Genomic DNA, 27,844 nt, shown 5'->3' on the forward strand with positions numbered 1-27,844 from the left:
GTGATATCATGACGAAATGAAGTTACTGCAGACGACAGAGAAAGTGGAGCTCCACTCTAAAACGGAAACAAGTGACTTCCGCTCTAAAAGTCGCCCTACCCATCTGGCTCCACCGTGGAACAATTTGAATTGAATTACTGTAAGCTGCTTCACTCAACCTCCTCCCAAAACATTGTGTTAATTATTAAACCTCAAACGTTATGAATTGTATGTTCAGTAGATGGCCCGTGCTCCCAAAACATTGTTTCAATTATTAAACCTCAAACGTTATGAATTGTATGTTCAGTAGATGGCCCGAGACAGCCGCTTTTCCTCGCCAATGTTCGCTCCCTGGCGAACAAAATGGATAACTTGCAGCTGCGGATCACCACACACAGAATGATTATGGACTGCAACATCATGATTTTCACAGAAACTTGGCTTAACACCGGGAGTTGATGTAACAACTGGAGTTGATGTAAACTCAGCAGCAGCCTATATACTACCAGATTGCCATGAAAAAACTGCATTCTGCTGATGTGTAATCAGTAAACAACAAACTCTGCATCCTGAGGTAGCCTACATTGTCGCAGGTGACTTCAACCACCCTGCAATTCCTAAATTCCATCAAAATGTATCATGCCCCACAAGAAAATATTTTAGACCATGTCTACAGAAATATGGCTGATGCACACAAAGCCGCTCCCCTCCCCCAATCTAGGTCACTCAGATCACCTCTCATTGTTTCTACTGCCCAAGTATTCAGCACTCATCAAACGTGTGAAACCGTTAGGACAGTCAAAGCACTTCAGCAGCGTTTTGAAAACACTGACTGGAGTGTGTTCGCAACTCAGGCCATGACTCCCACACGAACATGGATTCATATGCCTCCTCCGTTCTGGATTGTATCAACTCCAACATCAACAGTGTCCCCACCCTCAAATGGATTACGACTTTCCCTAATCAGAAGCCATGGATGAACAGTGAGGTCAAACTCCTGCTGAAGGCACGAGACATCACATTCAGATCAGGTGATGCTCAAAGCCTATATAGCTCATCCAGGGCTAAACTGAAAAGGGGCATCAAGAAGGCCAAGCACAACCACAAGCTAAGGATTGAGGATCATTTCACCTGTGTTGTGCAGCTGACTGAGGTTTGGACTGACATATTTAATCTGTCACTAGCCCAGGCAGCTGTGCCCACATGCTTTAAAACCACCTGCAACAAGCCTTAAAGGTGCTCTAAGTGATGCTGGGTAACGTCGCTTCTGTTGACTTTCAAACAAAACAGAGAGCTAGCTCGCTACTTCCTCCCCATCCCTCCCGTGCTGCTCCCGTGCAACTGAAACTCTTCTACACGCACATCTCGTCTGTGATTTGCTGGAACAGTTTGTTATGTTTTTATGGGCTAGGTTTGCCCAGGTTGTTTTTGTTTTTGGAGCCTGAGCTGTCCACAGAGATCGCGCTTTTTTACAGTGTATTCAGGACACAGACAGCTAGCGGTTGGTTAGGTGATGTTTGCAGTAAGTGACATAAAATGTTTTAGCCTATAAAATGCGTGGCATCGCTCAGAGCACCTTTAATGACTTCCGCCCAGTTGCTCTCACACCCATCATCATGAAGTGCTTCGAGAGGCTGGTCCTGACCCACCTCAAGACCTGTTTACCACCCTCACTGGACCCTTTCCAATTCGCCTACCGTCAGAACAGGAGCACAGAGGATGCCATCTCTACGGCACTTCACTCTGCCCTGTCCCACCTTGGCAATAGCAACGCCTATGTGAGAATGCTGTTCATTGACTTTAGTTGAGCATTCAACACCATCATCCCCTCCGAATTGATCACCAAACTCAGTGAACTGGGCATCAATACTTCCCTCTGTAACTGTATTCTGAATTTCCTAACCAACAGACCTCAGTCTGTTAGGTTAGATAATCACACCTCCTCAACCATCACCCTGCATACCGGCGTACCACAGGGGGGTGTGCTGACTAAATAAGGTCCACCTGTCTCCTCAGATTCAGTGCTGCAGAGGGTGGTGAAAACTGCCCAAAACATCACCGGTTCCTCACTCCCCTTTCATGGAGGCCATCCAGGGCAAGCGATGCTTGTGCAAGGCGTGCAGCATCATCAAAGACTGTTCTCACCCCAACAACAGACTGTTCTCCCCACTCCCCTCCGGGAGGCGTTACAGGTCTCTCCGCACCCAAACCAGCAGGTTCAGAGGAAGCTTCTGGAAGGAAGGAGATTCAAGGAGGCAGACATCTAATCTAATCTAATCACAGTAAGGTGGTATGGGCCACCAGGGGTGAGGAATTCAATGTCTGAAAAAGAGGGGTGCTTGTCACTTTGGGGGAGTGGAAGTGGGATGGGCACACACATGTGTCCACATTATTCATGAAACCTAACTTTCATCTTCTGTCCTTTCTGTTTGCATAATGACTTAAAGTCTCAGCAGACTAACTAGAATATGCTTCAACTTATATTTCTTTAAAAATGTTAACAATCCTGCTCTCAATGTGGATATTTTATATAATATAATTCTGCTCTCAATATGGATATTTATATAATATATAACTGACAGAAAAAAAAATGCAAGGTTATTTTTTACATGGCTTAGGATGCGTCAGGCACTGTCTACCATCACATTAAAATCAATACAACGCAGCTTCAGCCAGAAATAGAAAACTGGATTTCTGAATGCTGAAGTGCCATGGCGACACGCCCATGTTAGGCTCAGGATTAAGATGGATAGTGTGAGGTCTCTGGTAATCTCAGTACCGTGAGATCTTTGAAGCAGTCTTGCTTTCACTTTGCTTTTGTTATTACCATTGTGCTGCTTAGTTATTATTTGCATTTTGCTTTTGACCTTTGTTTTGACCCTTGAGTCATTGATCATTTTCCCTTTTGTATAATCACTAGCACTGTAAAATATTTCTACATGGGTTCTATCTGGTAATTGGCTTGGAAAAATAAAAACAAACTCCTCTTTTCCCATATCTATTGCATTATCCTGGTTTAAAAAGACTACCTGTCATGGATATGTCTTCATACTCTTGGAAGCCACGTGTGACAGACTTTCAAAGTAGATAAATTCTAAAGTAATTTCAATGGTTTACTTTCTTCAAACATTTGACTTCTGGATGAGATCATTTCAATGATGCTGTGAACATCTGAGAATTGTACCATTCCAATAACACAACCCCCCCCACACACACACACACACACACAAATAAATAATAAATAAGTAAATGAACAAACAAATACGCAACAAACCTAAGAACAACATCTTATTGGTATGATAAAGATCTCTCACACAGAGACACTGTAGAGCTGACTGAGTTGATCGGTGTGTTTACCTGGGTTGTGTGAGACTTGTCATTATTCAACCTGGGCTTAATGCAATTACAATGATGAAATTGCAAACCACCTCAAAACATGATTTAGGCTCAGTTCCTGCTATCCGGGCTTGATGAGGGTTCCCAGACTTGCACGGGGTGTGTGTTGGGAAGGCTAATTCATTCATGCCAGGTCTAATGGATTGGGACTGAGTGGTTGGAAACAGCAGCATCTGTTATTAAAAGCTGCCCATAAGGGCCCCACCCGACCACTCAGCTCACATGAAACAGCTCTCCATTTAACCCTAATCAAATCCAACACTCCACTCACAGAGCCAGAGCCGCACTGGCGTATGGACCCTTTCAACAATAAAAACAAAAACAATGCTTGAACGTTCTATTTGGGTCCCAATCTACTTCCTCTGCATTAAGATAACATATGGAATGTTAAAAAGGAAGTCTTGTGGGGCCAACTATGATGCTGATAATGGAACTCTCTTGAAAGGGTCTATACGGGGCACCAGTAACAGCAAATTTCAGAGATGGAGAGGAGGGTGGAGTGAGGGGAGGGGCAGGTTGGGGGGGTGTACAGCCATGGGAGATGTGTGTGTGTGGGGGGAGAGGTATCCTAAATGAGTAAGGGTTCAAAAAGATGATTGCAGGCAAACAGCCCCATTCACAATTAATTTGCTCCAGAAAGGGTACGGCTTTCCCACAACCCACAGCATCCCAACTCGGGGCTACATCTCCGCCGTGAGCACCTAATTGGTCACGTTTCTCGAGAGAGATTAGAAAAAAAATACTATTCAGTCTGCTACTTCTTGTATGTGTAGCACTGGCTCAGACTCTATTTCATCCTAAGGGTATATTTTATCCCTAAACTGGGATTGTGCTCTTCCTGTCTGGATCAAAAGGGTCCACTTCCCTCTTTTTTATCCTCCACTGAGCCATAAACATAGGTTACGTTTCTGTATTATTTTACGTATTTGTGTACAAAAAATCCTCACGGGGCTCTCCATCTCTCTCTCTTTCCACCTCTCTCTACCTCTGCCCCTCTCTCCATCTCTCTCTCTTTCCACCTCTCTCTACCTCTGCCCCTCTCTCCATCTCTCTCTCTTTCCACCTCTCTACCTCTGCCCCTCTCTCCATCTCTCTCTCTTTCCACCTCTCTTCCCCTCTCTCCATCTCTCTCTCTTCCACCCTCTCTTTTCCATCTCTCCATCTCTCTCTCTTTCCACCTCTCTCTACCTCTGCCCCTCTCTCCATCTCTCTCTCTTTCCACCTCTCTACCATCTCTTCTTCCACCTCTCTTTCCATCTCAGAAGTTCATGTTCTCCTTGCCTGCGTTGCTGGTTTCTTAACGCCCGATTAACTTTGCATGGACTTGGACTTTTAACTTCCATGTCCTGCATCTGCAGCCCACGCTGCTTAGGTCAGGTCAATTTATGATTTCCACACACTTCAGAATTTTCTCCGTACATGTGTGTGTGTGTATGTGTGAATATGTGTGTGAAAGAGAGAGCGAGAGAGAGTGAGAGAGAGAGAGACCGACGTGGGTAAAAATAGCCAGGGTCTCGACCAAAGAGCAGGTTTATTAAAGAGAAAAAAAGGGTCTGAAAAAGCCTGCAGTCTCATGCCTATCACATCCACACAGCAAAGCAGATCCAAACAACTCAGTCCAATCAAACGGGTCTGAAATGATCATATTACAGCACGCCAACATGTCCTGAGTGGCTGGGTGTTAAATCTGCTCGTGAGAGCCCGTGTGTTTGAATGGGGAAACGGAGCAGAGCTTCCTCCCACATGATGAGAAGCTGCTGTAAGATGCCGAGGGCTCTGATTCAGTGAGTCAGCCACACTGAAGTTCCTTCGCCATGGCTTTGATTAAGTAGGCAAAACTTAATTGAATTGGACCCCAAGTTTCCAACGTCTTAAGGTGCAAGCAAGCTGCCAAAGGAGCACTTAAGCTGCAGTGTTCACGCTCTCTCTCTCTCTCTCTCTCTCTCTCTCTCTCTCTCTCTCATATGCACACACACACACACACACACACATGCACACACAAACATGCCTTGGGGTTCTGGGCTTTAGCTGAAGCAGCGCGGCCATGGCAACAATAAGCTTTAATATCAGGCCCTGTGTGTGTGTCTCCCCAAAGCCATGCGAGCTTCAGGAGGTGAGACGAGGCGGAGGGGGGGTATGTGGGTGTGTGTGGGGTGCAGGGGGGGTGTGTGTGTGTGCAAGCGACACACAATTGGATTAGGGGCTCACAGCACTTTCATTTCCAGATGAAAGTTTAGGAAGGGAAGGAACTGCATCTGCATCCTCTCCTCTCCTCCCTCATAAAGAGGGATAAATACACTTTCTTCCCCTCTCTTCGTCTCTCTCTCTCTTGCTCTCTCTGTCTCTCTCTCTTTCTCCCTCTATCTTGCTTCCTAACCTTATCACTCTCTCCCTCTCTCTCTCCCTACCTCCATGCAGGCCTTCCAGATTAGCATGGGCAGGCTCTAATACAGCCTCACTCCACATGGCCTTCGACCACAAACAAACACGGCGAGATACAGCTAAGCTGGGGGAATGAACTGTCACCCACTCTTTTATTCTGGATATTGCCAAGAAGTAAAAGGTTTTGTGTGTGTGTGTGTAGGTGTGTGTGTGGGTGGGTGGGTGCACATGTGTGTGTGTGTGTGTGTGTGTGTGTAGGTGGGTGGGTGGGTACATGTGTGTGTGTGTGTGTGTGTGTGTGTGTGTCTGTGTGTGAAAGATCTTTTAGAAAAGCACTTTCTCTTTTCTGCTGCTGTCTGAAGAAATGCCGTAAACGATTTGAGCTTAATTAAAGACTGCTCTTTTCTCTGTGATCACAGGACGCATGTTTTTGTATCTGAACATCTGCTTAATTGCATTTCAATTGCGCCAGCATTTTTTCTGTGTGCTTGCTTGTGTGTGTGTGTGTGTGTGTGTGTGTGTGTGTGTGTGTATGTGCGTGCGTGTGTGTTTAGTGTACATGTCCACTATATGTGCAAACTGTATGTCTTTATGTAGACCCTACAATGCGAGCATTGAGACTAGCCGGACGGGTGAAACGTCTGCTCTTGCTCCCAAAATCAAATGGAAAAACTCCTTTCTGAAGACTTTGTTTAAGTCATTTCTTTCATTGTGAACTACTCCTCTCTCTCTCTTCGACCCTACAATGCGACAATTTTCATGATGTCCTGTCACAATGTAGTTGAAAAATGAATAATTGTGACAAACTGTATATTTGAACATATATTGAACATGGTATTTCTGAAGAGTCATTGTAGAGTTGTCTATGTGTCCTCCATAGATTCTTTAATGTCCCCAGTACAGGGGGACAATCCATTTCCAACATCAGCCCATGTTCCATAGCAACAGAAGGGGGTGCACATAAAACATATAACAAAATAAATTAAAAAAACACAACAGTAACATACAATCCCTCCCCACACTTACAACACCACATATAACATGTAACATGTCCATGTCAACTGAATAAAGACTCCCTTCTTCAAAAATTATGATGCCTCAGTGTTGCGCTCAGTGGTGTTTTAAGCCCCTAACATTGTCTTCCAGGCAGAGCAGCCACTTAAAGACACCTAACCCTAACCCTAACCTAAACCCATGCCTAACCCTAGCGTCTTCCAGGCAGCGCTGCCTTGAATACAATGTTGGGGGCTTAAAACACCACGAAGCCAGTGTTGCATGATCCAGTATCTGAGGCGCTTTCATTGCCAAATTTGAAGTAATTAGATCTCTGAGAGCTGAGTCAGACACCGGGCGTCTCCACGACAGACAGGAGTTTATTAATACAAGCCACCCGGAATGTTCCAGGCCAACAGACCGCAACTCAGAGATGAGATTCAGAGAAAGGCTGAGAGTCATTATTTTACTGCCAAATAGAAAACAATGACAACAAAGGAGTGTCAGAGAAGCGTGAGGGAGCATGTCACGCACAAGACTCTGCCACAAAGGAAAAGTGTGTGTCTGTGTCTGTGTGTGTGTGTGTGTGTGTGTGTGTGATAGGGAAAAAACATGGATGCGTGAGATGAATACTTCTTTAATCTGCTGCCAATTTTCAGTTTCAACATTTTATTATTTTGGGGTGCCCAAGGCATTGTTGATGTGACACACAGACACACTCACCCACACTCACTAGCTATATTCGAACAGACAAAACATGCAGAATGACAATTGGTTGATTAATGTATTTATTGATTGATTGGTTAGTTGGTTGGTTGTTTGGCTGATTGATCGGATCGGTTCGTTGATAGGTTGGATGACCAATTGAGTGATTGATTTATTCACAGACAGCTACAGCAGGTGAGGGTGAGTAAGATGACAGGTGTGAAATGATAGTCACTTGTCTCCGATTGGCCAGGGCCTTTTAATATATAGGGTGTCAGATCTGGAAGTGTTGATGTGTAAACGTATGGTTTGAAAATAACTTTGGCTCTCTGAAGGAGATGTGCATGTGTGTGTGCAGTGGTGGATTTAGCAAATTGGGGGCCCAAAGCGAAGGTATGTATGGGTCACCCCAATCCGATCTTTAAAAGAGAACAGGAAAAAATGTAGTCTACCGACTGAATGGTGGATAGGCAGGTATGGTTATGGTTATGGTTATGGATTTAGCAGATGCCTTTGTCCAAAGCGAAAAGGTAAAGCTAATCTACGGGGAAGTAAAGGCCCTTCCCCTTTAAACCCTTCAGACACTTCTTCACTCCAAAATGAAGATGGAAAGCAGAGAACACACAAAGTGTAGCACTACACAAACTAATAGGCTACTCATGAGAAACCAACAGAGCAACCCCCCCCGCCTCGAAAAAACCTGGTGATGGCCCTTTAATTCCCCTTTCCACCTGTTTCCTTTTCTCCTACTCATATAAGCAACTTTAAGAGTCTAACTTTATACATTTCATTTAATATAGGCTACTTGCATATTAATTGATACACTTTACACTTCTGTATACTATCTTGTCATAGCCTACACCAGAATAAGCATCAGGTGGCTGAAAAGCAGTCATTTCCAAGTACCTATTCCCTGCTGCTTTGCACTGCTTGAAGTCTGATTTATAAGTTCACCATACAGTAGGGTAGCCTACACATAATTTAACCTTACGGCAATGGCTAGGCCTATATGGATCTATTTAAAGTGCCAATTTTATGGCTATTTTTCAATAAGTTAAAATAGGTCTATGAGTTCCAGAAAACATGTTTCTGAAGTTGTTTGCTGGAAATAGCTTGTAGGAAAATATTCTTACCTACCCTATTACAATCTTTTTCAGTCCCTGTCAAAGTGTGCTGTTTCTGCTGCTCACTCTACCCACGCCCACTCCATTAACTGTTACCAGGGTCATTCGTGCCAAATCAACAAATGCCTCCAGCCTAGCCTGACCATCTTGGCTTTGCTTCATACTTTATGTCAATAATGCTAAATATTACCCAACAACTAGCTGTTGTCGCAGTAAACTTAAGCTCCTGTCTCTAAGGGCCGCTTATAATAAGAACGATTAGCGGGAAGGAAGACGACAAAAATATTTTATCATAAGTGCCTTTCGCTTACACGGCTAATTCGGGCCATCGGGCTTGAAGACGAAAAATCTGAAGACTCCTTCCAGAGTGTAGAGTTTTGAAGACGGCTGGGTTATGCCTCCGTCTAAACGGCTAAACCAAAGATCCTTGATTACCCTCTGGCTAAACTGTCAAATTAGAATGTCTGGCGCTGCGGACGCATCGGGGTTCTATCACACCACCACCCAGCGTCTGGAATGCATATCCAATCAATATCACATACTCTTTGCCTTCATATAAAACAAAGATTTCCTGAGAATGCCTGCCTAAACGCCAATAAAAAAAAAAATGAAGACTTAGACGCCACTTCTGGGCGCTCTCTTTTTCATCACACCGTAGAAACGTAGCCTAAATAGTGTAGATAGGCCTACGCGCTATGTTGCTTGATTTTCTGTAATAAATGCAGCCTGTAGCCTAGGTTACTTCAGCAAACCCAGACCAGTTGTGGCATCAGTTTCTTAAAATCAACAGTGAGAGGCTTTTAGCGCAGTCTCACTTATCATTGATGAGCACAGGAGCAGGCTGACACCTGAGCATGTTGAAATGATCACCTTTGTGAATAGAAGAAGAATCACCCCATCATGCTCAGACTGCAGCCAGGGCAAACAGTAGAAATTGAAGAGAGTATGGAGATGGAGCAGTAAAGTGTGGAGGAGATAGCAATACTGTAGAAGGCGGACAGTTATTTGGGTTGTTATAGCCAATTCAGTGTGTGTGTGGTAATTTGAATATTTTCTACCCAGGTTTTGTGTGTGTTGCTTTTATATATAATTTTATATTGTTTACAATATTGTTTACACTGATGGCTTTGTTAAGCCTTGGTTTGCACTCTTGAGCAGAGCACTGATGCCAATTCAGTTTGTGTGGTTAATTGACTATTTATTTTCTATTCAGCTTTTCTGTGTGTTTTGCTTTTTTTATACAGTTTACAATATTGTTTGCACTGATGGCTTTTTAAGCCTTGGTTTACACTCTTGTTGTTCAAGAGCAGAGCACTAATGCCAATTCAGTTTGTGTGGTTAATTGACTATTTATTATTTTGTGTTTATTTAACCCTGTTAAGAATAAACAGGTCAGCTTCTCATTACCAACCACTGTGGATTATTCAAACTAACCTAATTAAGTTGGCTAGTTGTTCTTGGTGAGTAAAACCCTTTTTCAACATGAGTAACAAACAAAATAAGTAAATATCTTAATCTTTTACATGCTTGATCGCCGGTATCGGTATCGGCCGATGCTAAAAAGCTAAACATCGGTATCGGATCAGAAGTGCAAAGCTGGATCGACATCCCTACCATGAACAAATAGATAACTCTTACACCAACCTTATTTTGTGCCTTTTTATTCACGCTTGTTCAACGATTTAGTAAGTATAAATCCTTTTCCTGCCCACTTGGGATGGCAGCTCCATAGGTTTCAAGTATATTCAATGAATGTAATTGCCCTAAAAGGAGGTGGTGGGTGGGAATATTCAAATGTTTCGGCTTGTGACGCCAAAAGTTTGCCGATTTTGACCAGCTCACCCTGAGGCTGAAGGCAGATACATCCAGAAACCCCTTATCTCACCAAAAACAGCATGGGTGTTTTTTTTCCAAGTTTGTATGGAAGCACCAGAGACACACAATAACACATCAAATCCCAGAAAAAAGTGATTTTTCATAATACGGCACTTTCAGCTTTAAGATTTTTTACTCATCCGCCCATGCCATAAATGACTGCTAGAAATGAATGCTATAGACAAGCTTTGCTTGTGAAGGAAGTTGTAGCCTACTTTCATTGTTCAATGTGCTTGTTGAACGATGCTGGCAAACATCTCCGTTTCCCTGTCATCATGATCTCGCCTTGTCTCAGCCTCTTTCAGACATAATGCGGTAAGACCGAGGTTCGCGGATGTTAAACGGTGGGGTCAGATATCTGACATAACGACATAAACGGTCATATGGAAGTCCAAACTTAATGGGTTGTTCACTACTCCCCTATTATTTCCTCGACATTATGCGTGTAAATGTGCTGTGTCTGAACGAAGCGTAGAACATGCGGTTAAAATTCACACCTAGTGAGAGGGCGTGTCGGTGACGTTTCTTTTGTGCGTAGGTCCGTATAAGGTCAGTATAAGGTTCGCATATTAGCATCATATCTGAATCCTCCCAACGGGTAGGACCTTTGTTTGACAAACCACCGCATATACTCCGGAGGTTATATCTGAAAGCCCTAGTTGACTGGTTGTAACAGAGCCCGTCTGTGTGTGAGAGAGAGAGGAGAGGAGAGGAGAAGGGCTTAAAAAGAGAAAGCATGTGAGACTAGCGTGGGGTAATATGATAGATGCAGGGGTCAGGGGTCAGGGTGGCAGCTTCAGATGGTGATGGAGATGGTGACATGCACATGTGTGCTCCACAGCTAAATGCCTACAGGGCTCAAGAACACCAATCAATACCTCTAAAAATATCACTCCACCGATGGATAATGAACAGCTCTCTCCCTGCCTCTCTTTCATGCTCATGCCCTCACGCTGTGTCTTTCTGTACACACTCTCTCTCTCTCTCTATGTGTCTGTGTGTGTGTGTGTAAGAGAGAGAGGGAAGAGAGAATATTTATGCATATGCCTGCACATCTAAGCCAAACCTAATATAAATACTGCCACAAAACATATGTTACAAGTAAAAGAATACCGGTATGCACGGTGGCTAGCAGAAGGAATTTGCAGTGGCTTGCAAGTTCTACATAAAACCTGTCCATCTGTTTAGTATAGATCATCACAGATGAAAACGCCATGTATGTTTTAATTAGACAATAAGTCTACGCATCCCCCAATCAATACAATTTGCTAACTTGTCTTTTACCATAAACCACAAACTCTAGGTACAAAAGGTAAAGTTAAAGTTGTCTGGTATTTAGTAGACACCTTTATGCAAATCGAAAAAAAAGGTTAACGTGTGATTAACCTGTACCTGTACTGACTTAAAATGTACTTATAAAGAAGTCCTAGAAATGTCATTACTCAGTAAGTACACTCTGTCACTTAAAGGTACACTATGCAGGTTTAGGTATTTAAAGGTACACTATGCAGGTTTAGGTATTTTTGGCAATTGTAGAGCCCCCTCTAGAGTCGTGATATATTTATATTTTACTCTGCTGTTGTTGATAGCAACAATTTAAAACTGAAGATGCACAGAAGTGTGTGATTAACAGGGTTTTTCACTATTTAACAATGTAGCCTCATGGATAAGGTAATGTTGGGAAATATGCCACTGTGTGACACTGTAATGGGTGAAAACACCACATTTGATACTGTAATGTTAATTTGTAAAGTTCTGTGTAGCCTACATGTACTGTATGTGTAAAACTAGGCCTACTGCCGATATCAAGCAATATGCACCTTGTAGTGGCGCTCAACCTTAATACAGCTCTCCGGAGCGTGTAGCTGGAAAGGTGCTAAAGCCATGGCAGAATGCGCACAAGAGTTGTATATATAAGAAACGCACAGATTTTGGGGTTGCTCCTCCCAAAATGTAACTCCCTCTATCACACATAAATGACAGATTTAAGCGATGGGGAGAATTCAAGTGAAACTTGCTCACCCAATCCTTCCCTTGCTCAACCACTCACCCACTCCTTCCCTTGCTCAACCACTCACTCATCCACCCATTCCCTCCCTTGCTCACTCACTCACCCACTCCCTCCCTTGCTCACCTACTCCCTCCCTTGCTCACTCACTCACTCCTTTGCTCACCCATTCCCTCCCTTGCTCACTCACTCACTCACCTACTCCCTCCCTTGCTCACCCACTCCCTCCCTTGCTCACTCACTCACTCACTCCCTCCCTTGCTCACCCATTCCCTCCCTTGCTCACTCACTCACTCACCTACTCCCTCCCTTGCTCACCCATTCCCTCCCTTGCTCACTCACTCCCTCCTTTGCTCACCCATTCCCTCCCTTGCTCACTCACTCACTCACCTACTCCCTCCCTTGCTCACTCACTCACTCCTTTGCTCACCCATTCCCTCCCTTGCTCACCCACTCACCCCCTCCCTTGCTCACCCACTCCCTCGCTTGCTCACCCACTTACTCACTCACCCACTCCCTCGCTTGCTCACCCACTTCATCCCTTGCTCACTCACTCACTCACTCACTCACTCAGCCACTCCATCTTTCTTGCCAGCTTTTATCTTGCAGTAATATCTTCAGGTAATTAGCTGGCCGTTAAATAAAATCAGCTCTGAGAGGTTAATGCATTCAGGCCTTTTTAATACGAGGGGTCTTAAAACTCAACAGAATGGCATAGGGGAGGCTTTGCGTTAAGCTTTTTCTGACTGAATGACTCAGCTGTTCAGTGAGGACTCGTCGCTCCCGTTCTCAACCGATATGGCCGTACAAAGCTGATGGCAAATCTCCCGGTGAGTTTGCCTGTTGCTGTAATAATAATAATAATAACAGTGTTTCCCCTAGAAATTTTTCCAGCAGCGGTGCTATTACTTGGGGTGTTGTATGCTTTTTTATTTATTTTTTATATCATACCTTCGTTTCTTTTTGTGGACATTTTCAGCTTTCTTTTACATTATTGGTTAAAAAATGATAGAAGAAAATGAAATGGCACAACCCAGAAAAAAAAAGATTATTTACAATTTATTTAAATTTGTCTTAACGGCAAAGGCCACACCCAATTCATGAGAACTTAATTTTTCTGGGCTTTTCAAAGAACATCTCTAAGGCTCTTTGGTAATTGAATTGAATTGTTGGGGCCATTAATGCTGACACGCATGCATCGTAGCCAGATGCTCTCCTTTGTAGTCTATTTCTCAGTCCCAAAACAACAAACCCACGTATAAAAAGTAAATACTCACTTTTCTTCTACATCACTCCCACAGTTACCATACAACTCACTCACAATTAACTCGAAAAGGACCTAGGCTACTTGATTGAAGTGCGACCGCTCGCCTCTCACGGGCCAAGAGAACGCTGAAGTTATGAGAACACGCCTTCTGATAAGAGAATGTAGGTCCTTATGTCTAATGCGCGAAACGTGAGAAAAAGGTCTGTTTGTGATAGCCTATTATAGCTAAGGGACAGAATTTAGGCTATAATGATATGCCAACATATGCTCATATTTCCTTTAACTATCAGAAAGTTTAAACAGGCCTAGACTGTGTTCGCCTTAGCTTTCCCATGCAAACATTACATGTAGCCCCACGCTTAACGCTACAAGTCTAGGCTACAATTAACGCTAAGACCATACACCTTGTAGCACATTGGTTTACTCTATTGCATTACTTTACGCTTTTTAATAATTTGTCGTTGAATGTTGATGGAGGCTCATCTTTGGGAAATCAGCTCTGGATAAAATTGTCAGCCGGAGCAAGAGTTCTCAGAGTTGACGACACCGGATCGTAAAATCCAATCAGCAGAAAGAACCGCATCACAACAGTAGGCTAAATCGCAACAAACTTTTTTTCCCCATGTTAAATTAATTTCGGTAATCATGAATTGGTTTATTTTATTTGATGTAGGCTAGAGAGGAGGATGCATGTTTCACATTAGTGTCAATGTGTCAAAGCAGGCTTTGGATCAGAGGAATTGCTCAAGCTTAACATATGGCATAGGCTACAAGCGAATTCAATGCATACAAACAGCTTCGTGATGAAATATAACTAATATCATTTTTATTGTCACCAGGCCTATAAGTAGGCTATTTATTGTGTAACCTACAAGTGAACAATGACACCATAGGCTACACTGTGGCGGAGCAAGACCCCATCAGTCGGATAGCTAAACAATGTAACCGTGTTCAGAACGTAGGCTAGCCATATGGGCTGCAGACTTGTCTTTGGGCTTGTAATCATCTGACACATCATGCCGCATATATGTCCTGAATAATGAGAGGCTAAGTGCGGATTTGATGCACTTAACTTACTCAAGACTTTCAGAAAACAATTTCGAGATGACGTTGGCCGTTGTGCTTTTACAGTGTGCTAAGTGAATCTCGTGATATTATGTTGCAGCGGCGCTGAAAATCCAGCGGCGGCGCTGCGCCGCTGTTAAATACACTGTAGGGGAAACACTCAATAATATACATTGGAGATATTAATATTCCAAGGGTTTTGTGACCCTGAAAAATAGTGAGAGACGAGGCTTGAAGCTTACAGTGACATCTCGAACACAGAGTTATATTTCCATTTATCACGGCCTTAAGGCCCAAGGCTGGCAAGGAACAGGTCAATCAGGGGCAAATACACACACACACACACACACACTCACACACACACACTTAGTAGTCCAATCCCAAATAAGGAGACAAGGATAATAAGGACATAACAAGGTTATAGCCAGGTGTGGAACAACTGAAGGGCACACACAATGATACAAAAGCTCAGTCAACTCCTCAACAGACACAAAATGAAATCTGAAAACAACAGAAACAGACACCAGACAATGAGGCACAGAAAAAGACAACTGACAGGATAATTAGCAATTAGCCGGGGCAGTCTGTCTGCATTAAGGGAAAGAGGACACTGCATTTTGTATTTGTTGTGGATGTACATACTCCTCTCTGTGTCTTACCTGGTACCTAAAACATCATAAAAAAATTATTTATAGAGTGCGGTGCCAAACGTCAGAAAGCTACACCGTAAAACCGATCTACAGAGTACAAACAGGTATAGGAACCATTCTTTGAGGATACACACAGAACAAACAGCAATAGTACCATGAGGAACAACTGACTTAAAGGTGCTCTAAGCGATGTTTGGTCATGTCACTTCTGTTGACGTTCAAACAAAACAGAGAGCTAACTTGCTATTCCCTCCCCGAGAGCTAGCTTGCTACTCACTCCCCCTCCCTCCTATGCAATTGAAACTCTCCTAAACTCGCATCTCATCTTGTGATTGGCTGGAACAGTTTGTTATGTTTTTATGGTCCAGGCTGGACCAAGTTGGGGGTTTTTTGCCATTTTTGGAGCCTAGGCTGTCCACAGAGACCACATTTTTTTTACAGTGTATTCAAGGCACAGGCAGCTAGCGGATGGTGAGGTGATGTTTGCAGTATGTGATAGAAAATGTTTTAGCTAAGAAACCACGTAACATCGCTTAGAGCACCTTTATCAACCATGGACCATATCTTCATGACTGATAACAGGCTTCATGTGAACAAGCTAGATCTGGTAAAAAAGTTTATGTATGAAATCTCTCTACGCATGTGACGGGGATGAAAAACAATATTGGATGGCAGTTATTATCGCCTCAGAGGGCACAGCATAAATAACAGACCCAATTCTGTAATGAAAACCATTGCATGGAATCAAGAAAACTTCCAATAACAATTGTCTATGAAGAAATGCCGCTGTCTTATCTGGGCCAAAGCTCAATTAAGATGGACTAGGTGAAGTAGAGAACTACCCTATGGTTAGAAGCAATTCAAATTTGTAATTCTTTTTGGAAGTCATGGACTCCACATCCTCAGGGTTAAAGAGGAGAAGGGCCATCCAACATTTCATTAGTGCACAATTTGAAATCAAGCATCTATGATGATATAGGGGTGCATTAATGCATGGACAGCTTGCACATCTGGAAAAGTACAAAAGACCTTCTTAAGTTCGCCTACAAAAACCTACCATCTTTGCCCAAACAAAGAGACTGGTATCTTGAGATTGTTTCAATGGGAAAATAATATGGGGATTTTGAATTATCGCACCTGTTAAACTCTCGCAGGGACGAAGAAATCGGAAATGCAGACATTTGCTCTACACAGTTTTGTCCTCTGCCTTTGAGTGGATACTGTGATCTTTGGTACGTGAAGAGACGCCACACTTTGATCTTTGCTACCCCAGAGCTAACTCACAATGCAACCTGCCTTAGGTAGTTAGCTAGTAGTTAACGCGGATCTCCTTATATGGGCAAAGATGGCAGCTTTGGTTCCTTTTTGTAGGCAAACTTCACAAGTCTATAAACATTGATTGATATATACAAGTTTTGGGCAACATATGCTGCCATCCAGATCACATCTTTTTAAAAGAAGGCTTTGATTATTTCAGGAAAACAATGCCAAACTGCTTTCTGCACATATTGCAATAGTATGTCTTCATAGAAGAAGTGTGGTCTGCCTGCAGTCCAAGCCTGTTCATTGGTGTGTTATTAAACCAAAAACATAGTTAAGAAGACCTCAGAATGTTGAGCAGTTGAAATCCCATATCAAGCAAGAATGGGGCAACTTTTCATTCTCAAAACTCCAGCAACTGTGTATTTTATTTCATGTATACAGTAAATAAAAATATTCTGTTACTTATACGCTGGTCATAATCTCATCCACATGTTCTCTACCATTACTCAGTTAAGCAATTAGCCTCAAGAGGTGCCCTAAGAAATTTCTAGCCTTAAAGGCTCCATATATGTGTGTGCTGTATGCTTTACTCGTGTGTTCGTTTTACTTCTGTTTGTGTGCACAGATTATTCACAGAAGTGTGTGGGTGAACAGAAATTGGGCTGATGAAAGATCAGAAAGATTTGCATCAGTGGCATTCTTCCTCAAGGTGATTGGGCCTAAGTGCTTGTTTGTTGAGATAGAAGGGGCACTGAGAGCAGCCATATCCTACTAGGAGGGTTGGCACCTTCATGTGTGTTAGGTCGGCCTTTGGGTAAATGTCACTGATGTCGGTTGTTAGGGGTTACATCCTTCGATGTCATACGATGCAAAACAGGTGATGTGCTCATCTTCATTCCTGTCATACCATACTTGGAGATGTAAGCTGTACGAATGCTCTATAAGAAGTTTGTCTTTTCTGTGGAACCTCAGACTGCGTCTGGTAGCAACACGACGTGGGTCTCCGGTGCCGTGAATAAAGCTCTCTGAGATTTGACTACTGACTGGCTGAGACTTTGTTCAACTGATTGCTAAAATCCTAGACCAATAGAGGCCGTAGGTTCCAGTGATTTAGGGCAGCCATGGCCTACTGGTTAGCGCTTCGGACTTGTAACCAGAGGGCTGTTGCCTGTTAGAACCCCGACCAGTAGGCACGGCTGAAGTGCCCTTGAGCAAGGCACCTAACCCCTCACTGCTCCCCGAGCGCTGCTGTTGTTGCAGGCAGCTCATTGTGCCGGGATTAGTGTGTGCTTCACCTCACTGTGTGCTGAGTGTGTTTCACTAATTCACAGATTGGGATAAATGCAGAGACCAAATTTCCCTCACGGGATCAAAAGAGTATATATACTTATTTCAGAACAACTAAGCGTTGTTAGGCACAACGCACAGCGGGGTACCTACAGAGTCAAGTGGCTTATTGCTTTTCTATAAGGATTACTACATGATATACCTGGCCAGATTTCATAAAATAAATGCACAGCAACAAGAAATCTAACAATTTATTCTTAGATAATATTTTTTCCGCCAAGAAATATATTTCCACTGTCAGAAAGGTTGCCAAGAAACGCAGACGCAAACGAGACTCTAATTGTTGTATCAATTTATGGTGGTGCAGTAATATAGAACGAAATGTGGTCAAGGTGAAGGGTTGTGATATGTTTTACAATGGCATCAAACACAATTCAGCCAGTCATAATCAAGGACCGGAACTAACCATTTTAGAATACTAAGGGGGAAGATCATGCAGTAACGGAGTTACACATTTTATCCTGAGAATATTTCCTATACTATACATTTTTGGGCTTAATGCCATTGAGTGGGGGGGACTGCTTTCATGATAACCGAGTTACAGTAACAAAGTTACAGAACAGCATATTTGAAAGGTTTCCTAAAAACCCTTTCACTAGTGCACATTCCTGAATTTGCATAAAGACATACAAGCATAATACATAAAAGCATAATAGAAGAGCATGTTTGGCGAGGTCTCTGGCCATGGTCCTGAAGGGCTTTGCGGAATCGTGCCGGAGTTGACTGCGCAGGCAGGAGTCGGGCAGGATTCCGCCATACACCCCCTTATTCTTTAACTATGGAAGACGGGAGGCATAAGGGGAGGTGGTGGGTTGCGAGCGGAGTAACACCGATGCTGCAACTTCGACAGGTAGACTGTGAATAAGTAACCTGAATGATTGAAGCAGGAGGCGTGACAAATTCTGTCACGCTCTTCCCGAACTTCCGTTTGTAAACACCATTAAGATGTATTTTTACTTCAATTTCATGTCAAAACCATAAAAAGGGAAATATGTACAGTATAACATAAAACAACAATAGAATAAGAAAAAAGTTGGTTGTATCTTTGACAATTACTAAGATAAATATGTTTTTCTAGAGCACAAACCCTTCATGCCTGACACTCCACTTGTCATTGTAGACATGTATAAATGTTTATTTTTCACCCTAGATGTTAACATGCATGTGATCTTCCCCTATGTATCTCCCCCCTCTCCATGACAGTGTCTCAGTGCCCAGACCTAGCATTTGATTAGATTTGAATCATTCAAGTCTAAACACTAATAAAGTGCCATTAAAGTCTAGACAACAATCTGTAAAAGCCTGTTTCATTTCATCCACGCCCTCGCGGAGAGAAACAAAGCTTATTTTGATTTGTCTTTCATTTTCCGAAACCAGAGGAGAGACATGGTAGTTCTGTAGAATTACTCATTGCACACACTGTCTGAGCAGTGCCATTTCAAAAGAACCAATGCAAAAACCTTGTAAGCCCAAACAACAGCAGTGATGGCCTAATAAAAAGCATGTTTAGTAGTGGTTAAATAGATAGGAGTCGTTCATGTTGTTGTTTTGGGGCCAACTCCTCTTGACCCTGTCAAAGTGTCCTTGAGCAAGAAACAGAAACCCAACCCCTCCTGCTGTTCTGGTTTGTGTCTCTGTCGTCAGTGATTGAATGTGTGAATGACTAATGGTAAATCAGTACTCTTAAGTGCTTTAAGTGCTCAAAAGTCCATTTGTCACAGGATCTCAGACCTGGACCACAGAAATACTAAGAATTATTTCGCCGGATGACTAATGGGAAAGACAGGTGCGTCTATTTGTCCTTCACATGACCGTAAAGCATGACGATGGATTTGAAGATGATACCAAATCTAGGCGCCTATAGGTGCATTCCTCCCTTCATGTTGTTGCTTTTAAGATAGGATATATAGGATAGATAGGATATATAGGATAGATAGGATAGTTTCCATGATAATACTTTGCATGTTGCCCCTGCTATTTGTCCCGCTATTTACCTGGTCTGTGGGTTGACCTCTTCGTTATGTGCTCGATTAGCAACACAGTATCATAACAGACACAAATAGCACAAATAGCACATATCTGGACAACAGATAGTGTCTCAATGGGTGACTGCCCTCACACAGGCTATCACATCTTCTCCAGCCTGCTGAAAACCAGAAAGCCCAGTTTGCCCACCTCAATATGTGCAACTCTACAAGTTGCCAGAGCCGAGGACTTTATCGTCTCTGCCCTGAGTTTCGCATAAGTAATCTTTGCCTAAACTATGGTATTGCCATTTTCTTACCATATACTAAGATCAATGACTATAATTTTGTTATAACGATAGTTCGTGGCCTACAACATTATGTGGGTCTGTCAGTGTAGATGTAGATGCTGCTATTCCTTAAGAGTAAAAGCTACACAATTTTACCTTTACCGTTCTTCTACTTTAAAATAATGGCTTGCCACACTGACTCACAATAACAAGAATGGAGTCTCTATTAGATTGCCGATGCCGATGCCATTCCAGAACGCCTTGTATTGCACTATGTAACGTTGTTGCGGGTAGGACCATGCCCTTTTTGTCAGTTTTGGATGAATTTGGTACCCCTTATGGGTATCCAGTACTTTGACAATTGATTAAAGGGGGAATTCCTACATTGTGTTACCTTACAGATGGCAGAATGGTTGAACAGAGTATTTTGCCTCTAAGGTTAAGCACTGGTTCTGTCAAGAAAATAGCCCAGATGCTATTTCACAAGCCCATTTACGACCCTATAATTAGGCTGGGGAATAAAATGGCCCATTTTAGCAGATATCTAGTGAACCCTTATGCATACCCATGAATAATGGCAATGACTGTTCACAACAGGCTCAACTGAAATTGATTGTGTACATGTTGTTGCTATGATACATTATATTTAGCTAAATAGTTAGCTCCCTGACTTAGCTAAGGCAGGCAGCTAAGCAACGACTCTGTAAAAAAAAAAACCATGTCAAAAGTTAACTATTTTGTAACTTTGAGCACCTCACATTTTTAGAAGCCTTGCTTTTTCTTTTGCTTGCACACATCTTTTATAAAAGTGAGGTATGTTCCAGTGGTGAGTCGCATCGTTCCATAGGGAAACAATTGAATTTGAGCACCTGGAAGTGAATAAACCGTGAAAAAAAAACGCCAGCGATCGTACAGGATTTCAAGCCCATCGAATTTTTTAAGCCCATCAATCATCTCCTCACAACCACTAGCTGCCCATTCCATAAATAGCACTGTACACACTGACTGTAAAAACAACCAGTCTCTGTAAGCAGTCCAGGCTCCAAAAACTGGAAACAGACAAAGTGGGGGTCAGACTGTCCCCCAAACAAAAACAAAATACGGTGTGGAGTTTCTCTGGGAATACTGAAGAGAGGGTGAGCTACCTCTTTGGTGTGTTTCATTTGGTCCTCGGTTAAAATATTGTAACGTAGCTTCACACAGGTTCCAAAATAATCAGCTTGAAAGCCATTTATCTCACAACATGCACAAGCACTGCCGTCACATACATCCTTACTGAACTGATATGGTATCTATGGACCCTTTCAAGAGAGTTCCATTATCAGTATCATAGTTGGCCCCACAAGACTTCCTTTTTAACATTCCATATGTTATCTTAATGCAGAGGAAGTAGATTGGGGCCCAAATAGAATGTTCAAGCATTGTTTTTGTTTACCTTGTTGAAAGGGTCCATAGGTGGACGCAGAACAAGGGATGAAGGGTGACACATAACCACCCACCCAACGACAAGGAATAACATTCTCTGATACACGTTATTCATAACCCGCACCTCTGATACATGAACACACACTGTATACTCGTGAGCATAACACATATATAACCACAGTTAATAACCGCACTGCACCCTGGGAACATTAACACAGAACACAACGGCTTGACCACCCGCATGCACGTTACAATATAATGTATGTTGTTTTGAACAAATGCGTCTGCTAATAAATTTAAATATAAACATAAACAAACACGACTTCCTGAGCAATTGTTGACTGCACCTTTAAGGAAGATCTTGGAGTAGAAAGATCTGACATTCAGGGTCCACACTCTGCACATTAACATCCACATTATCATTAATATGAAATGAAATCGGCATTTCATGATGTATCAAGGATGAGTGATATCATTATTATCCCCAGAGGCTATTTGTTATACAGTCAGCACTATCCATTCTAATATCAGCAGAACAAGAGCAGTCAGGCGGATACCAACCCTCGCCCCTGAGTTTTTTAAAGGCCAACAGCAGCTGGGATAAATTAGTTTTTAAATTTGTTTTACCAGCATGTATACAATTGTATCTGTGGCCTGACAGACACAACTTCTACAAGGGGTGGCCAGGATCATCCAGAATTGACTGGGCTTCCTTCAACCTTCATCCTGACCTTGTTCCTGTGTAAATTTGTTCAAGTTTGTAGCTGCAAATTTCCTACACATCTTAATGATACCCTGAAACCTTTATATTTTGGAGTTATACAGTAAAGTTGCCATCCTACTTTCCCAAATTAATGCAGCCTTGCCTAGCCTGCTGTCACCACCACCAAAATGTTGTCTATTTGCACCAGGGTCGGGTAACTTTCCACAGCATAAGGATAACTGCCACTGGTCAGAGAGTGAAAGGACACTGAGCCAAATTAAATAAGCTCAAAATGTGCTTCCTATCCCATGCTGAGAACTGAGCTGACAAAGACTTTGACTAGAGTGGCATAGCTGAGCAGCCTTATTCAAGCTAATGGCTGAATTAAGCTTAAAACAAAACCATCAGAAAGAGACAGAACTGAGGGAGTCATGCCTCTCTCTGAATGGAAATGTGTCTAACTGAATATTAGTCTGATTTACCAGAAAATGTAACTTTAGCAAAGAAGGAAATTCCTTACAGGAAATTTGTGAGGGGTCTTTGTATTTACCGAAAGTGCCCTGATATATTCCAGATGTTTTCTGGTATAAACAAAGGGATCACAGTCTACAGAAACTAGACTCACTCACGTTTCCTACAGTCCACCACTGTGACTGCCGATAATCCAAAATAAAGACAAACCATCAAAAAGCTCAGAGGAAACTTTGAGAACAAGGTTATATTTACAAACTACCTCCTCTTAAAATCATATCCAGGGAAAAAAGATTATTTTGCATTGAGAAGAGCCTTGCTCAATGAATTGTTTTAGACGTTTTACCATCTTTTTGTGGTATTGAAACCATCATCATATTATTCTCTGTGGAGTACTTAGTGCTGTGTTTGATAATGAGATCAAATAATCTGAGTACACAAAGCTGGTATTAGAGAACCTACTTCAAACAATTTGACTTTAGCATTCTATTGCACTTTTTTCTGGTACGAGGTCAGAAAATGATGGATAATATTTGGAAGGGAAGTGAGACATTTCAGTTATCTAATTTACAAGTTATCTGGAACACAGCATTTGTCTACTGTGTTTTACATGAACAGCCGTGGAGAACGCACATCTCCCACCTGTCCCTGCTGTATGTGACTGACTTAAAGGTAAACTATGCAGTATTGGCAATTTCCTTACTGTTTTCTCGGTTTTTGCTTCTTTTTCGCTGGCTCTGTCATGACGAATGTCTGAGAAACTCTGTGTATGTTTATTTAAATGCAGTAAAGCAGTTTGTTACACTCGTTATACTTCCTGACACTGAGGCCGTCGGCCCTCCGGCCCACAGTAAGGATGGTTTTTCCGCTCACAGGCGCAGGGGGAAGCGACACGGCCACCATTCAACCCGAAAAAAGTCATATAACCATTCCAATGACTCTGAAGCTGTTAAATGAAGGTAAATTAAGCTAAAAAAAATGCATATTAAGCTAAAAACCTGCATAGTGTGCCTTTAAGTCATCAGTTCCACCACGCCTGATTGGCTGAACACATTTGATTTAGAACATTTTAATCACACTAACATTCAACAAGTGTGTTTGGAGTAGACACAGATGGGGGATGTTGCGATATGGACCCTTCAACTACATAAACAAATGGCATTCCTAAGGCATTACTGAAGGCACAGAAAACTAAGTCGAGCTAATGGTAACTCAGGGATAAACAAGAATAAGAGTTGACATTTTGTAGAGCACTACATCATATTATCTGTACTGATTTCTCAATGAAGGTCTATAAGGGTGAGGACAGGAGAAGGAGTGAGATCTCCTGCCTTGAGGCGTACAGGACGCCATTAAATCAAAAGCAGCCATGCCTACTCTTTCATCAGGAGTTAGGCCAACAGTCAGCCAAGAGTTATAGACACCAGACCACGTGCCGCTTTGTGAAATTAGATGAACATAGTCACAAATGCCCTGAATCATTTGCACGCTTACATGTAATGAAACAAATCTGTCTCGATATTTGTTGTGTATGCCTCTGGTAAACGGAGTCTCTTTCAGGTGTGAAAAGAGGCGGTGATGCCCTGCCAGCGGGACAGCTTGGGTAAGTTGCCAGCCCGCTGCCACACAAAACACACACACACACACACACACACACACACACACACTTCGAGGTAGAAACTGACAACTTCTGTCCCAGTGGCAGATGGAGGAGGATAGTTTCAATCAGTGACACATATGTGCCCCTCTCTAGGTGAGACTTCTAAAGCCTGTAACCAATAAGCCAGATGGCAGAGGCTCACCATTAGCCTCCCGTCAATCACAGCCTGGGACTCATAAATTAATACAATTATTTTTAGCCATTATAAATGTATATTCATATTGCCCTGTGGGTCAGAGTGTTGCTTGAAACTATTATAGGCCTACAGCTTGGAAACAGTCAAAAATGGATGGAGCACACCAGGCTACTTGTTTTCACACTGTGTTGGAAAAGAAACAGACCTGGAACTGGAATCTCTCTGGAATCTTTCTGACTTAATAATTCATTATATTTACATTCATTAATATACAATTAAGTATACTGTCGAAATAATAGTGTGTGTGTGTGTGTGTGTGTGGTGTGGGGGGTGCTTCGGGTCAGGTGTAATCAGGATGGACATGCACAACGCAGGACAGGCACTACACTAACCTATGGTTCCACTGTAACACACACACACACACACGCACACACACAATTGTCGCTCACCTTCCGTTGAGAAGTGCAAGTAGCTCCCCTGCGTGGTACAGGTCGTTCCGTGTCACGCGGCTGAATCGAAAGGAATTGAGGTTGCAGAAGGTGATGGCGGGGAAAACCATCAGCGGCGCGGTGACTTCGTCCAGTTTAGTAATATGTGGGTACTCGAAGTAGAACTGTACTCTGTCGATGCACACCATCAGCAGCACGCTGACGGAGCCCATGAAGAAGAGGATCCACAAACAGCGCTTGATGCAGATTCGCTCGTATGTAAACATGTGCGAGATGCCATGCAGCGTGGACCTGCTGGCGAAAACTTCAATGGGAGGTGGTTGCTCGCAGTCCATCTCCTCCGAATCTGTCTTCAGGTCCATGGCTGCCGTCGATCCGACTGCGTGAACGCGGGTGTACTGAAGAAGGGGAATGTTCGAGCCTTTGGGATGCAAACTACCAGACAAGCAAGTTCACGCCCTTTCACGCGCGTCTTTTAGTGGTCAGTCAAAGTATGAAGACAGTTGACGCACTGCCATACACAACAGTTTGAAACATTAAAATACAAAACCCAAATAAACGTATATTCACAACAGTTCACTTCAAAAATCGTAGGCTATTGGGCAAAACAGCACTGGCAATAGCTTGTCAATAGCTTGTCTATAGGCTATTCTGGTGACAATGTTAGCAGAGTCTCTCTTTAGTCTGAAACACCTGTCAAGTGAATCAGTCAATCCTTTTGACAACAGCAAATTTCAAGATACCTTCCCAGTCTCTCAACTTTAGGCAACAAGCCACCTTGCTTCACTGATAACTTCTGTTTACAAAAACACTGAACGCACAAAGTAGCATTTAGAGAAAATGGTTGTGTTTATGAATCAATACCACGAGGTTGTATCCTCCACTATGACGGACTAAGCTGAAGTGTCTCAGGTGCACATTTGTTACAATGCGAGTTAAAGATCCACACAAGAGAGAAGATTTGCAAAAAGGTAAAACAAGGCGACGTGCGCTGTCCGAAATCCCGATCTTCCTGTGAACGGCACAGACAACCACACCAAAAACAGTTGCAGGCTACTTTTATCTAAAAGAGGTACCACAATATTAAGATACTATCCTCTTCTTCGAACAGGCGATACGGTAGATGCGCACACGGCACAGTGTCTCAGTGGACATAATCCAAGTTCCGAGCTTCACACAAAACAGAGCCCCAGTAGATGAAATCGGTTATCTCCACGCTTCAGTTAATAATGTTGCGAAAAGAGATGTACTGGACCGCGCGTGGTTTCTGTGGTCTCTCCAAGTCGCGTCTGTGGTCACGTTAAATTTGCCATTATCATTCACTTGCAACCGATGCGATTTTTAAAACCAACCAAACGTTTGCTCAAATGCGACGAACCTAACAGTTTACATCACAGGCAATTCGTTCTCAGGGAGAAACTCGGAGAGAGCTGAGACAGACCACCACCACTGTCGCGGCTATTTTTTTAAGGATCGTTCGTCATAGAGAAAAGGGAGGGGGTCTTTGGAGGAAAAAAGAGAGAGGGTTGGGACGCAGCGGAGGCAAGCGGGGGGAGAAGGGGAGACACTGCGCCGTTTTGATTCCCAGGCTTTATGCTGACGTGGACGGCAAACGGTGGAAGTGCCTGCGGGTTTAATACAATGGATGTGTTTGCTGTGATAGCCTAGCCCAAACGGACAGTCACAACAGAAAGGAGAGGACTGTGTCGACCCAACACCCCTGCAGAGAATTCTAGTCCTTAGGTTGAATGAGCTGTTACCTGGTCTAGTGCTTTGTGTGTGTGTGTGTGTGTGTGTGTGAAAGCCATAGCCTCGGGCCACCAGCAACCCATGACACTGCACACAATCCATCTTTAATCCTCTGTATTGCTGCATTAACTGTTTCTCTGTCACAGTCATTGATCAGTCAACGGCAATCAATACTTTGCCCTTTGGATATGGCTTCTTAACAATCTATCTTACATACACACAGAGGTTACTTTGGACCAAATCTGTCTTTTCTCTCAATATTGGCTGTAGGACACCTGGAAGACCATATCTATATTGGATCTCAGTTGAGAGGTACCTTTTTTTTCTTATTTTTGTTTCAGTATCATTCAAACCTGTCAAAAATCAGAGGAAAACAGTGTGTGATTAATTAATTAATGTGAATTAATTACATGTTTGATATAAATCAAGATATTAAGCAGCCTAAATATGAGAACTGCTCACATGAAAAAGTATTTTCAGTTGATTCATTCAAATTATTTGGATGTAGTATGAAAGAGCCACATTATCATAGATAGGCAACCAAACCAGTAGACCCACATATCTCTGAAAATGTGATTCATTAAAGGCTTGTAATGATTTAAAAACATTTTCAGATGTAATACTTGGGCCATACAAACACATTTTTTAAAATGTAAGTGCTTGTCCCTCAACTCTTTGTCTGAAGTACAATGAGGAGAGAGAGTGTGTGAGAGAGAAGGACTGGCACTTTAAGTGTTCCCCACGTTTACATGGTCCATGTTTTGAGGGCCATGGCAGACTTGTGGAGCTGACAGCATTCTTAAATCCAGACACAACACAGCCTGTTCTCCAACATCAGACTTTTGACTGCTGGCATAGTCTGGCCCATGTTCTGTCTGATCTTGGCCAAAGACTGCTTACTTTGACAGGAAGAAGCCTGTTGAAAGCACAGCATTGCTTTTCG

General features: G+C 42.8%; 1 protein-coding gene across 1 annotated transcript in view; it reads right to left on the reverse strand.

Annotated features, from left to right (window-relative positions):
• asic1b (acid-sensing (proton-gated) ion channel 1b) overlaps window positions 1-26,617 on the reverse strand; it is a 231,408-nt gene extending 204,791 nt beyond the window's left edge. Inside the window, exon 1 of the mRNA XM_048254856.1 lies at window positions 25,153-26,617. Within this exon, the coding sequence (XP_048110813.1) occupies window positions 25,153-25,514 (362 nt within the window). The 5' untranslated portion in view covers window positions 25,515-26,617. The remainder of the gene's footprint in view (window positions 1-25,152) is intronic.
• Between the last annotated feature and the right edge of the window lie 1,227 nt (window positions 26,618-27,844).

This window comes from Alosa alosa, chromosome 10, assembly GCF_017589495.1.
Source record: "Alosa alosa isolate M-15738 ecotype Scorff River chromosome 10, AALO_Geno_1.1, whole genome shotgun sequence".
NCBI classification, from domain to species: domain Eukaryota; kingdom Metazoa; phylum Chordata; class Actinopteri; order Clupeiformes; family Clupeidae; genus Alosa; species Alosa alosa.